The sequence below is a fragment of the Perca flavescens genome, chromosome 14 (assembly GCF_004354835.1).
Source record: "Perca flavescens isolate YP-PL-M2 chromosome 14, PFLA_1.0, whole genome shotgun sequence".
NCBI lineage: Eukaryota > Metazoa > Chordata > Actinopteri > Perciformes > Percidae > Perca > Perca flavescens.
In genome coordinates this window covers 17,638,951-17,653,619 of record NC_041344.1, presented here as the reverse complement: position 1 = coordinate 17,653,619, position 14,669 = coordinate 17,638,951, and the positions used below count along the sequence as shown (strand labels likewise).

The 14,669-nt window shown below is 41.3% G+C and overlaps 1 protein-coding gene across 3 annotated transcripts in view; it reads right to left on the bottom strand.

The window, feature by feature from the left end:
- Positions 1–11,460: 11,460 nt before the first annotated feature.
- znf704 (zinc finger protein 704) overlaps positions 11,461–14,669 on the bottom strand; it is a 46,513-nt gene continuing 43,304 nt past the window's right edge. For all 3 annotated transcript variants that reach the window (XM_028598315.1, XM_028598317.1, XM_028598318.1), the window contains exon 9: positions 11,461–14,481. In XM_028598315.1, coding sequence (XP_028454116.1) covers positions 14,367–14,481 — 115 coding nt within the window. In that variant the 3' untranslated portion in view covers positions 11,461–14,366. The remainder of the gene's footprint in view (positions 14,482–14,669) is intronic.

Here is a 14,669-nt window from a genome sequence, read left to right as displayed (position 1 = left end):
TCGCCATAGTTGTCTGATATGCACAGGGCTACTGTTGGAGGATAAATAAAACGTGAAGGGCAAACAGAGCCAGTCTGAACACAGCCATGGTTTCCTCTGGTACACAAAGGGAGGACACAAGGATTTAACACACGTTTCTAACACTTCTCCTGAGCTCAGGGAGGACCAGGACGATTGGCTAAACATGAATGTAAATCAGCTCTCCCACTTGATCATTAGTGATGTCATGTGCCACACAAACTGTGAATCAGTGTCCCGAGAGGACACCACATACAGGCCCAGGGATTTCTGCTGTTAACATCTTGATTTCACTCATTATGAAACAACTGTTTGCTATTCTGAGTTGATAGAACTTGATTTTCCACAGTACAGTATCTCGTCCTCACATCACTTTCCAGCCATGACCTAGTTCACTGAGAGAATTTATTAAAGCCTTTTATCTGGCATGAGGGGTTTTATTTGTGTTGAGTCATACATACAACACGCATTTGTTTGTTCTTTAATTGGAACTGTGGAGTGAAGACACGCTCTAATTAAAAATAGCTCTGAAGTAAACTTGTTCTGAGTAAAATGTCTTTATATAGCCACGTGGGGGTGAAAATGGGAATTTATTTGACTTCATGGGGATTTCCTCAAATGCTAATTACCACTGTTTGAAGGACGTGACATTATCAACGCATCAGTGTGTCTACTATGGGGAAACATTTGAATTTACCCACAGAAGGTCAAAAAAAGTGACTGTATTCAAAAAATTTGACTATTTCTTTGAGGACAAAAAACAAAAACTCATTCAGCTGTGGTGCGTCATTTGAACACAAGAGGGCGGCCAAGAACAGCAGCAACACCTGATGGCTTTATTTATTCTTCATCCAGACCAAAACAGATTGCCTGAATCATAGTTTTAACTGGTTAATATAATATTTGGTAGATCTCTCTAGAAGCCCAGTTCCAGGAGGACACTGAGGAGATAAGAGTCTGAAAATCTGCTTGATTTTATTATGAATTTATGATGATGTAGTTTATCTATGCTTCACTTACTGGTCTGAAGTGCACAGAGCACAAATGAAGATTTAAATATACATTTTTTACTAAGATTTTAATCAAGATTTTAGGGGCTTTACCACCTAACATTGTCATACTGTAATAGAATAGTGAGTAAAGACTGTAGTGAAATGCCCACGTCCTTTTAAAAGTGGCTGCAAAAGTACAAACTTAGATTTTACCGGTGGCAGGTCGTTTATCTTACACCTGGGCCTTCAGTACTATCCTACCACAGTTAAACCACCTTGAATAACCTCACCATGACACCAGGACATTATCGTGTGGAATAAAGTGATTTAACACAAGGCTCAACACCTAGACAGTTTCAATACACTACTGCAGAGACTCGAATACATGGTGACTGAAGCATCACTTTTACGCAGTATGGCAGGAGGCTGCATCTCACACACACACATGCACGCGCACACGCAAGAACGCACGCACAAACACACACACACACACACACTGTGGCTCAGTGGTAGAGCGGTTTCTTGCCAATCGGAAGGTTGATGGTTCGATCCTTGGCCCTGCAGTCCCATGTCAAAGTGTCCTTGGGCAAGACACTGAACCCCGAGTTGCCCCTGATGCTGTGCATCGGAGTGTAAATGTGTGTGACTGATTATCTGATGAGCAGGTGGCATCCTCGGCCACAGTGTATGAATGTGTGTGAATGGTGAATGGTTCCTGTACTATGTAAAAGTGCTTTGAGTAGTCGTTGAGACTAGAAAAGCGCTATATAAGAACAGTCCATTTACACATACATACTTTGTCTCAATCCATCATGTCCAATCCAGGAACCAAGCAGGCTGATTGACTGACATTTTGTGTCTTGTTAGCTTTGATAGATAGAGATAGATTGCACCTGATAGGGCAGTATAAACTACACATTTATCTATCTATATCTATATCTATATATCTATCTATATATATATATATATATATATATATATATATATATATATATATATATATATATTGGTAGAAAAGATTTTTGACTTTATAAATTCCCATCTAAGCTCCGGCCCACCTTTAACCTGAGCATAGGTCTAATCAGCGAGAATAACTGCAATCAACTGTGTGGGTCTTCAGAGGTTTTAACACCAGCAGCATACGCAAGCAGTAGTCTAATAGCTAGATAGCTAAAATAATTTTACTAAAATGCAGGAAAATCCATCATCCTCATCATTTAAAGAAAAAGTACATCTACCTTTCTTTTATCAACTTCACATCTAAATCTAGAAACGAACTTGAAATAACGTTAGGCTACTGCTACGGTTATGTGATGCTAGCTAGCTTTGCTTCTCAGCCACCTTTACTAACTGGTCTGAAAAATGCGGACGTAGGTGGCTGCCATGGGGCCAGCCATGGGGCCAGCCATGGGGCCAGCCATGGGGCCAGCCATGGGGCCAGCCATGGGGCCAGCCATGGGGCCAGCCATGGCTAATACATCCATGAGCCATGGGGCCAGATAAAAGCATAGACAGTAGAGACAGTATGGCCTTGGCCTGTCAAAGAAACGCCCAACAGGGCAAACTCGAAATTTCATTGGCTAAAGAATGGCAGAAACGGCAGAGGGATTCACTCGAAATTCTGAAGGCCTCAAGGTAGATTTTTCACCCGGAGACAGCACAGGGGGAAATCTGATTGGATAAAGGCTCTAATTTATGAAATGCACTGGGAAAAGACAGGTATTTGTATCAAAGTATTGCTAGTGAAAGTACTCATGCTGCAGAATGACATTGATTTTGTATTATTGGATTATAATACATGATGTATTACTGTGTAAGCAGTTTGTGGAGGTAAGGCTATTATTATCAACTGAATATACTGTTGGGTAATTCATATTTTAAAAACCTTTCAACTATTTTGTGTGTAAAAATCTGAATCAGAAAACTAACTATAGCTGTCAAGTAAATGTAGTTATCTTAACTGTTTGCCTCTGACATGTTGTGAAGCAGAAGTAAAAAGTAGAGGAAAAATTGAAAGACTATAAGTAACTCAAAAATGTACTTAAATATTAACACAGTACTCGAGTAAATGTACTTAGTTATATTCCAGAATTGGAGTGGCAAACTTTTAGAGTGCATGTTTTTCACATTAAATGTTTTTGAGCAAACAAAAGACACAGTGACAGCAGCTAACAAACAGCTGCCAAAAAATCTTTATTCAGTTACAGTATAACCAGATGCCTCCAGAGTCTTCCAGAAAAACAGATTACTCTGGAGAAGGTAAACTGTACATTGAGTCAAACAACAACAGCACCAGAACGCAATTTGTCAGAAAACACAATTTACAACATGAACGATGGCAGTTTCTACACATAGAGAACGGATAAGAAAGAAAAAAACTACAGGAGTTAACAGTCAGTGTGTATCGATTCTTCTTTGAGAAAAATCATCATATATTCATAGAATTTCATCATATTGTGGAAAAGAATATAAGAAAACATCATTGGTGCAATAGAGTATAGTATTTGTGATAGAACAGATACATATTGCAAGTGCTTTGTGTGTTAACAATAATCCCATGAAGGCTATAGACTGAATGTGTGACATTGTCTGTGTGTAATATGATGAAGCAGGCCTTGTTTTAAATGTGCAGAACATTCAGTTTAAACATGGCTTAGTTTGTGTGTGAGAGTTTTGATTGCAAAAAAACCTTCAGAAATTGTCCCAAATTACCCCGTACAGTGAGAGTGTACACACACTTTGATGTACAGTATAAAGGAATTGATGTTTTTGGAAAAACGTTTATTTGTCTCCTTGCCGAGAGTTAGATGAGAGGATTGATACCACTCTCATGTCTATACGTTATATATACAATATAGCTGCTGGTTAGCATAGCTTAGCACAAAGACTGGAAACAGGGAGAAACAGCCTAGCTCTGTCCTACCAGCACCTCTAAAGCTCACAAAAACATACATTATATCTCACTTGTATCCATACAAAAACCAAAGTGTAAAAACAACATGTTGTTTTACGGGGGGCTAAATCAAGCTAAGCCAGCGGACGCTAGCATCTAACTCTACCTGTAGAAAGAAAGATAGTTTTAGTATATAGACATAGTTCAAGTTAGAGATGCTGAACGGCAGATAATTGTTACCTTCTTCGCTTCAGATAGAGCCAGACTAGTTCTTTCCCCCAGTTTCCAGTCTTAATGCTAACCTAAGCTAAGCTAACCAGCTGCTGACGGTACCTTCATATTTAAGGCTCAGACATGAAAGCGGTATCAATCTTCTCAACTAATTCTCAGCAGGAAAAATAGACCTGAAATATAGTTTAGTTTAGAGGTGCTGGTAGGCCATTTTGTTTTAGCTGTAGCTTCATATTTAACGTCCAAACATGAGAACGGTATCAATCTTTTTTTTATCAAGCTCTCTGCAACAACGTGAAAAATCTCCCAAATTTTTAACTATTAATGTGAAGCTCAAACATTTGTGGCTTCATCTAGAATATTGACACACAACGAGGATCATGCTATAGACTAGAGCATTTTTTTTCCATAATCAGTCCCTATTTGTTCTCCTGGTGAAACAACCCGGTGACCTCTTGCTTGGCGACATTTCTGTCTTGGTGCAAACAGGCACAATAGTCTCTCGTTTTTGCCTCTCTCAAATCCAGATCATCCTGATGCAAGTTAACTAAAGAAATTTCTCTTTGGGTTGAGTTTTCAGATGTAAAAACCTATATTGCTAGTATTAAAGTGATCCATATGTGCCTCTTTCTTCCTCCTTACCCTCCCCCTTGTTTTGAACCTCCTGCACCCTCACAGCGAAGGGAAGCTACTGATTTCATGGACAGCAACGATTCTTATCAACTGAGGTCACAGATGGAGCCGGTATTACATGTGCTGTTTCTCCCTGCCATCATCAATTATTCAATGACTCGGACACAGGCGTACACAAATGCAGCTCCCTGCGATCCACTAAGATGCCGAACATCGTCTGTGAGCTTGACTCCCCGACGCCTTAATTCCTCTGCACCTCAAACTGCTATTCAAACGCCTCAACGGAGCAGACAGACAAGTGCACAGCATGTGTCTACAGCCTGGATAAGCATCTCTACAATCACTGCATCAAGTAAAATGTCAGCGAGCTTTAACCGGATGTAATGTGAACTTGTGTTTTCGCATCATAAACTGTGGGCTCCTTGAATTTCCTTTTGGTCATTTGATGGAGGGGGGGTGCTCTGCAGATGCCAGTGTTTATGATAATGAAGCAGAGAAGCTTTGGCTGACTTGAAAAGCAGCATGGAGAGGTTTATTATTCCATGTGAACGTACGAGTAGATAACGCATGAGGTATGACAGCTTGCACATTGAAACATGCTTTTATAGCCGCAGGAATGGCTTGATCAAGAAGTAGACGTGCACACACACATGCACAGTAAGCTTTTATGCTCACACTTTCCTCACACACAGACAAACAGGAGGAGGTGTTAATGCTACATTGAGCAGATGGGACATACCTCGGGCGGTCATGTGAAACACACACTCCATCGTTTCCTGCTGCATGCACACACACACACACACACACACACACACACACACACACACACACACACACACACACACACACACGTGCTATCAACTCCTTGGCGGAGCAGTGCATTTGGACCAGTAGCCCGGAGATATGCGAGCAGCTTCCACCAGCGAGCTCTTCACATCATCACAGGATTAGACCTGAAGCCACAGGGACATATGTTGAGCAGCACGGGCACATATTGCCCCGATGACATGATCGCAAACTGTTGTTTTTACACCCCTTTCACTCATATTGTGCCTGGTTTTGTGTGTGTGTGTGTGTGTGTGTGTGTGTGGTGGAGGTCTCGGTTGTGTGATATGAGTGCAGTGCAATGAAAGAAGTCCTGCCCAAAAGGTATTCATGAAAAATAAAACACAGGCAACAAATGTTTGAAGCTGAGATATTTAGTTGCATATTCGAATGCTTGCTAAATGATGCAGACTGACATAAATGCTGCAGTTGCTTGAAAGGTGGATTGGAAAACGGGAAAGAGAAAGTGCCAATTTAGAAACATCAGGCATCTTTAACCTTTTCAGCGCAGAATGATAATTGTTGTCTCATTCATCCTGCACTCCCGATGAGACACCAGGCTCATGAAAACACTGTTATTCCTGATGACTCGGAGGAAGTACACCTGCGGGACTCCTGTTGGAGCTCATCCAGTACTTTTCACCACATATATACTGTATATATACAGTATATAAAACGAGCAGAGTGGTGAGAAGAGGCTCTCGGAGACAAGCATTCCTATTGAAGCTGACAAGTTTTTGAAATATCTGGGGTTGACAATAAACAACCTTCAGCCAAATGACATTTTTTTTACAATCAGATATTTGAGGTAAATGATACTGATTGGAGAACACAAATTCAGCGAAATCAGGCCAGAACATTTAGCCTTTGTTATGTATGAAAGTGACAGCTGGCACATCTCCAAACAGTGTTAAATACTTTCCCTTCTTGTCCTGCACTGTTCACCTGAACGCCCCATAAAAAAAGACAAAACATTACGGGACTAATTTGCCATTTTGGGAAACACGCTTCTTCGCTAACTTGCCGAGAGGTAGATGAAAAGGTCAGTTTCGATCTTCTCATTTAACTCTCAGCAAGTAAGCTAATAAGCTCATTTCCCCAAATCTGTACCTTGAAATTTCCTCAAAACTTTGAACCAAACAGATGAACTTGACGCTGCTCACTAAATGACATCCTGACCCCCCCACCAAAAAAAAAAAAAAAAAAAACATTTCCCTCGTTTATGTCAGACAATGTAGTGTTAACATTTTACAACCAACTGTGTAACTAAATGCACTGTCCACGTACAGATCTGGAGAAGGACAATGTGTTGCATCTAGGATTTAGTTTACAGTCTAGAAACACATATCAAACATGTACATTTAGTCTTCAAAAGGATATAAAACGCAACCTACTGTACCGGCCCTGTCAGGGTGGAGAGCAGCCGCTGCCAACTAAAGCGCTGAACACTTGTGGTTTTACCTCTTATAGGGGTTAGTTAAAGTATCATGTGGTATCATCGTGTGTGTTTTCAGCAGAGGACTGTTCCCATCACTGCAACACTCACTGTGAGATGCAGGCTTTTAGTGCACAGCCTCCTTCAGTGATCCGTCTTCCACAAGCGCCTAACTAGACTCTCGTGGGACCGGCTAACTGTTAATACACACACAACAAGGATGGAGAGAGCCTCACTCAGACTGGGACAAATTGGTCCGTGCCAGCAGGGAATCACAGGTACTTATGCCTCTCTTGTACAGATTTGAAAACGTAAGACAGAAATGTCTTTTTGTATACCAATTTGAAGCTTTGAAAACAAAACTATGTAATGTGCAGTTCAAATAAAATAAAGCAACTCTGGCTGCTCCCAACCTGTCATGGACGCCAAAGCACAAACAGAGCACATTTATATAAAGTCATGTATCTCATAATTTCCTTATTTGCATGCACATGCAGTATTAAAAATACAGTTAGACCAAAGCATATAGTATAATATACTGAATATACCAACAAAAAAAAAAAGAGTAAAAATCCAGTGTGACAGTCATTGAGTTCTTGAGGTCTACATGATTGTAATCAAATAAAACAGCCAATGAGATGATCCAGTTTAAGGAGAGGGTGGGTCTCTGGGTTGCATATTCGAGTTCAAACTAAAAGGAGCTGTGGCTGAAATATCCTTTCATCTTTAGGCTTTAATATTCTGAATAATCACATCCAATATTAGAATACAGGCTGATGAGAGTGATTTTCTTTTCTCTCTATCCGCCTTATTATCATTCACCCACCTTCACACAAAGCAGGTGATGGCTGAGCAGCTCCTGCACTAAAAATGGATCATCTCAACGACTGTTTCACATGCTGTTTGCTGAATGAGGCTTCCTTGATTTCCCAAACCTTTCTAGATCGCACCACGACAGCAATTCTTCACATTGGCATACATGTATCTACAAGCCCTTGTACAAAAGGGAGAGAGGAGCCATAAGTCATAAATTTGGATTAAAAAAAAAAATCGTTTACAGCAAAGAGTAGAAAAGTCACTCTTAGACGTAACATCTTTCTAGAACCGAGGCCAAAGGGGCCTCTGAACGCAACTCACAGGACATTTCTTTGTATAACAAATCTTTGAATTATAGGTATAGAAAGCAGAACTCAGACTAGCCAGCACCAGAGACATTCCATCATCGGCGCCGTGGCCCTCCACACACAGTTTCTAGTCAAAAACATGGCGACTGGTGAGGTCCACTCTAGAAACTCTAGGCTTATCAAGGCACATTCAGGACTCCTGTCCTGTTCATTCCTTCAAAGATAACCATAATGGGGGCGAAGCACCTCCTGGAAACACATGCTAAGGACTTTTAAATTAACAATGTCGTCTCCCCCCCCCCCCACATTTCCTCCTCTTTCTAACCCTCCTCCTCCTTTACAATCCTGAATGAAAGAATGAAGGCTGGAGGGTCCCTCCTCTTTTTATTGACAACAACAACAACATCGCCCTGGTCCTTGCTCTGGATAGGAGCAGAGATGCACAAAGCTGCCCGTCAGTATGGTTGCCATGGAAACTAGCCCTGTGGTTGGTGGGATATGGACACTTTGAAGACACACTGCTACTTAATCTATACTCAGGGTCATGCAAGGCAACACTAGGACTACTCAGGTGTACTCGACTGTGCAGATAGTCAATTTCTTTCTTCAAAAGTACAATTTTAAACAAGTCCAATTACATTTCCAGTCATTTTCACATGACGTCTGAATCCACAGTGCCACCTGCTGTCAGATTATTGTTGAGTGGTATTTCTACAGAACACAGGAGGGTCTGTGAGCAGGAGCTGCAGGCCAGCAGGGCAGATAACCACCCTGCGGGCATCTGCTCACATGTGTTATCGCCTGATAGAAGTGAGTGGCCAGCTAATCTGCAACCACAGAGCTGAGAGGGCCTCCTGACTGAGGGAAAACCTGTCACTCTAACTTCAACGTCTGGATCTGACTGCAAAAATGGAAATAAGTAGGATTTTTTTTGTCAGAGATGTCACGTAAACAAACTGATACACACTGATACTGTAGCTTAGATATAGTGTACTGGAACTTCATCTGTAAATATTGTAGCATATATTGACCTTAACTTGGATGATATAATAAGTGTCAGCCTCTTATCACAAACAAGTATTGTCATGTATGAAATATTGATCTCAGTAAGGATCAGGTACATAAACCATGAATGCTTATAAAACTGTCAGCATATGAACTGCTGTTAAAGCCATCACTGTTCAGTAGCTACGCTGGACAATAAGTGCATGGACATAGCGTGCGTGTGTGTGTGTGTGTGTGTGTTTGCGAGGACATATACATTGAGGGTCCCTCGTAACTCACAAGAGTTGATTTTTATACTGTCCGTAGGCAGAATAATGCTATCTTGTTTTATTCAGCTCATAAATCACAGCTGAACGCTCAGCCCTTTATTAGGCGGCAGCGGAGGGGGTAAACACAGCAGAGAACAAAAGCCAGACCAGCCGCTCCATTTGAAGAAGAAAAAAACCCTCCTCATAAGTATTCATATCACTCTCACTAGAGAAAACAAGACCGCCTATTGTGGCTCTTTGATGCCAGTTTTAATTCTGCCGTGCGAACACACGTTTATAATGGCAGGTCATTTCTGAGCTCACGTTTAGCTGCTCACCCCCCTCACCCCCCCAGGTTGCAGGGTTGAAAGCTTACTTCTGCTCCAATATGAATAGGTTAGATGATCAGATCAGGAGCTTGATGCCATATGGCATCATTAGGGTGTCAATTTGGGAGTGAAAATACATTATCCCTCTTTTTCTGCCAGTTTTGCCTAAAAGGAAGTAAATGATCCAATATCCCAAACATCTCACAACATGTTCATCTGTTGGGTACGGATGTTAACTTTTAGACTGCTGAAACTCTGTGATGTCAGTTAGGATGAAGAATGCAACTGCATGTTGTGCTTAACAGCTAGCTTGTCATATTTAATGTATTTGGAAAAATTTTGAAAGAAATTAGAAAATTCACTCCGTCGGAGCTTTCGGCTGTATCGCGTGGTCTTCTTTACCAGATTGAGTTTGCTCAGTTGTTATATAAAATGAAAGAAACATGTAAAGTTTGAACATCTAGAGTTTCCTGACAACTGATAAAACTCAATCTACTGATGAAGACTGTGAGATACGGTCAAAAGCTCCACCACAAGCAAGTAAATGGACCTTGAGCTGTTTCTGAGGTCAAGAATGAACTCTTTGCTTAGTCTGAATGTTTTTTTTTGGGGTATATGGAAAAGTACTTTCCATGCGCACACATTTTTACAGTAATAGAATACAAAATACACTAATTTTGAGAAAATTTCGTTTTGCTCTTACCTACAGGACTGAGCCCAACTAATAGGGAGACAGCAATGAGCACTAGTCAGCAAAATAAAACCATCCAAATGGACGAGGAAGCAGGAGAGGCAACAGAGGTTTCGGGGCGACCCCCTCACTAACTCGTGTCTGGACACTTGGTAGGCTTGCGGCAGGGTGTTTTTATTTTCATGTTCTACAGCATAACATTGTGTACAAAATGGAGTTAATATGATCTGAGGACAACATAGGCGAAACAGCACTGCATGAGAATATTTTCCCCTTAAAATTTCTCCCCTGCTGAGGCCACAGCACCAGTATTTGCATTATGCAAAGACCAACCTGGGTACCTTTGAGAGCCCCTTAATGCTAACGCCACCTTTGTGCCAACGGCAGTGAGATAATCTCAGTAAAACTAGCAGGCCAGGCCAAAGTCCACAAACAAATCCCAGAGTTCCTCACTGAAGAGATGGACAGGTTTGAGAATGGCAGCAAATATCCTTTTGAGGATTTGGATTTACCCTAAACAAGGGTGTGAGCTTATTTTGGCCAAATCTTATTACTTGCCATTGGGTCGACCCAACGCTGACCTAGAATCAGCATCAAGAGAGAGCTTCTTTTAAAATTAGCTGCCTGGAGATGCCGCCATTTAAAATATCCAGTCTTGCCAGAACCTCTGAATGATCTGAACTACAGTAGGGACTTGTTCCTGGACAGAATACGATTGGCCAGATTTCCCCAAACACCAATGAAAGAGATGGTCTGAACACAAACATGAAGCACCACAATGATGGAGAAATGGCAGTTGTAAGTGCATGGAGGAAAAAAAATAAATAAAAAAAATAATAAAAAAGATCCAGCCACTGATGTGTGGACCAACAAAAACATCCTTGGACCCCAAAATGTTGGTTTGTCAGGAGCCTGACAGGGAAACGCCACGGGCCATTTGATAACATAGTGGAACTGCTTGGGAGGAGCAGCGCTTGGGGGGGAGGAGGGGGGGGGGGGGGTGGTGGGGGGGTGGGGTAGAGCACCGTGCTTCAGTGGCAGCTCGCATACTTTGCCTGGGGCTCCTTCACATTCATAGAGAGCGCAATCACACCGAGATGTCAAACGAACTAATTGCAAGTGGGCCTGCGCGGCACCGGGAAAGGAGAATTGGAAATAACATTTTTAGGTTTTAATCAACCGTGGACTTCAACTGCTTATCAGCGCTGGCTGCGTGACGTGAAGGAGCTCCAGGAGGGAGCGTGCGGGTCACACTCACTGAAAAGAGCATAACAAGCTTGGCTTGCAGTGGGAATTATGAGTGGGTTCCCTCCTGCACTTACCCACCATTTCCTTCAGCAGAACATGAAAATAAAATTCATCAACAGCATATATATCCATATATATGTATATGAAAAAAAAGAGAAAAGTTTTTTTGCTTTGAATTTAAATTCCGACATGTTTTTTCTTTATGTATATATAGATTTGTCTTTTCTTAAACAATTATATGTTCACATACAATGGCAAATTAGTTAGTTGATAATCTAAATACTTCTTACTGTAACATCATTGTAACGGCATAGAAGAAGCACAATGATTTAAAAAAAAACTTGACTTTAAGGCTATCTCTGTATACAAAACCATAGTAGCCCGACAGGTTGAACTGTACATTATTTCCTAACGCAATGTTGTACTTGAACCGGTCTTGTTCATAAGGTGGCAAATATAATGACCGAGGTAACTGGTCATAAACCTGGAGCTTAGAGAAAATACAAGAACTACATATAAACATGAACTGACAAAAAAAAGAAGAAACACAATTTTTTTTTAGATGCGGAAGTACTGTACTGTATATTAAACAGGTGAGTATGTGAGTTTATTAGCTGGTGTTGGTTTTGAATAATTCTGGGTTAAAATGATTGTATGTGTGTGTGTGCCAGAAATGCCAAAATTTCATCGTGCATTCAAGCAAATTTTATATAATGCAGAGAGTAAATGCAGGAACAGAATCACAACGTGCCTGTTGGTAGAACCATGTGTAGGATATTTCTATCAATTTCAGCACATTGTAATAAAGTAGAACGCAGCCCCGCGTGACAAAAGAGCTGGGGCCATTTATCACTGCAGAGTGAACATCTGTAAAGTATTTGGTCTTGTGAGTTTGTTTCCTGTCTTTGAGCCAACAAGGACGCTTGAACACATTCAAATGACAAATCAGATATTTTTTCACCAATCCCACTTTTGACCTCGTCAACTAGAAGGTTACATGGCGACCACGAGGACTTTTATGAAAGCTTGGGTCGAAGCTTTGCTTGCATGTTGCCAAGTGAATAAAGTGTGCAGTGCACATTAAACAACAAAGGAGTGACCTAATTAAGTGCTTATAACTTATTCCACCCAAAACTCTTGGAGCAAATATTGGTTCCAATAAGGGGAGTAGCAACATCTGGGTGGTTTAAACCTTTTTTCTTTTTTTGCTCTTACTTCTTTTTATAATATAAAGTTAAGTTGGAAATGAAGAGGGCTCGTGGAAGATAGAAACGTTTTCAACTCAACAGAAGTAACCACAAATATACCAAGTGCTCCATTACACACACATACAGTGCAAGTTCCTCACTTTTGGTTTTCAGCCCTCCCCCTTTGGTTCATCAAGATGCGCCTCTGTGGCGTACGTAAACACAAAGATATTTTGTTCCCTTTGGGAAGGTGTCAAAGTTGGTCGAGGAGGAGGGCAATCTGTCTCTCTGTATGTGGTGAAAGATGTTTATCTTTTTATGGCCTCCCACGCTGCTGACTTCATGCTTCCAGTGCTGTCAGGAAGGTCTTTTAACACACTTTCTTTAGCAGGTGGTCAGTAAACAGTCTTGGTTTCACAAAACGAAAAAAACAAAACAAAAAAAACATCAACAACTGTAAACACCGTAACAAAAACCAAAAACATGAAGAATAAGATAAAGGAGTTTTTGGTTGCAAAGTTGTCATGTGTAATGAAAGAGAAGCTATTGAGACTGTGCTGTATATAGTATAACCCCAAGCTGCTGGTTTTTGATTTCTTTAGAATCACATCCCTGATAAAACAAAGAAAAGGAACCAACTGGTTGAAAAAGTGACATAGAAAACAGTTCCTGTCTTCTGCTTTGATTGTGGGGGAATACCTGTGCTGTACCTTTTATGTGGTAAATCACTGGCATGGTCCATCTGCTTTCCCGGTCTGAAAAATGGTATCTTTGTTGCATTGATCATTCAACCTTGGTTGTCTCTATTCCTCACTTTCTCTACATGTCAACCTGCCTTTCCCGGCTCTGCTGTACATTCGCCCGGGGTTGTCAGGAGTGAAGAACAGGTGAGGAACTGGGAGAGGGTGTGATGTGATAAAAGATCACCTCAGAAAGTCCAGAAATAAAACAAAAGAGATGAACAAGTTGTAGGAACAACAAAAATGGTGAGCTTTATCTCCATGCTTTTTCATAACAGTCTGGAGCAAAGATGCAAATTCTTTTTTTGGATAAAAAAAAGCGAAGAATTATTTTTTTCTTTTGACAAAACACAAAAAAGCTTTTGGCCTTTTTTCCGGACCCCTTCTTTGACTAGACCTCCCATTTAGAAACCACAGCTTTACAAAACATAGAAAGATGCAACACTGAACCCAACATAAAAAAACAGGAGAAATCTTTAGATCTATTTTTTCTTTACACTGTTTAGCTGCCCTGGGGTTTCCCAAAACCAGGAATGGCGAGGCAGTACTAGAAATCCTGGACGGCAATGTAAAAGGTGACTCCGCTGTCCTTTGGTTCCTTCCACAGCTGGCGTTCAGTGAAGCTGAGGGGGGGCGGCAACGTCGGGCCAGCGTTTGACGCAGAGTTGTGATTTTGAGCTGAAGAAAACCAAATGCATGCAAAACGATGCCCCTCGCCCCTTTCTCTGTCCGTTGGGGTGGTGCGCTGTGAGGTTGGTGGGGAGCGTTCAGTCAGTGAATCTCTGGCAGGCCTTTTTCCAGCGGCAGGCGGTGCACCACATGTCGCGGTTCTCCATCCCGTACACCTTACGGCACTTCTTGCCCTCACCGCGCACCTTCCGACTGAGGAGGAGAAATGGAGAAAAACAGATCAAAGTGTCATGACGGAGAAGATTAATTATTATCTATAATATCATGAGCACCAGCATCAAACTCGCAGAAACCTGTAGTTAGGCAAGGCAGCTTTATTTATATAGCACATTTCAGCAACAGGGCAATTCAAAGTGCTTTACATAAAACATTAAAGAGCA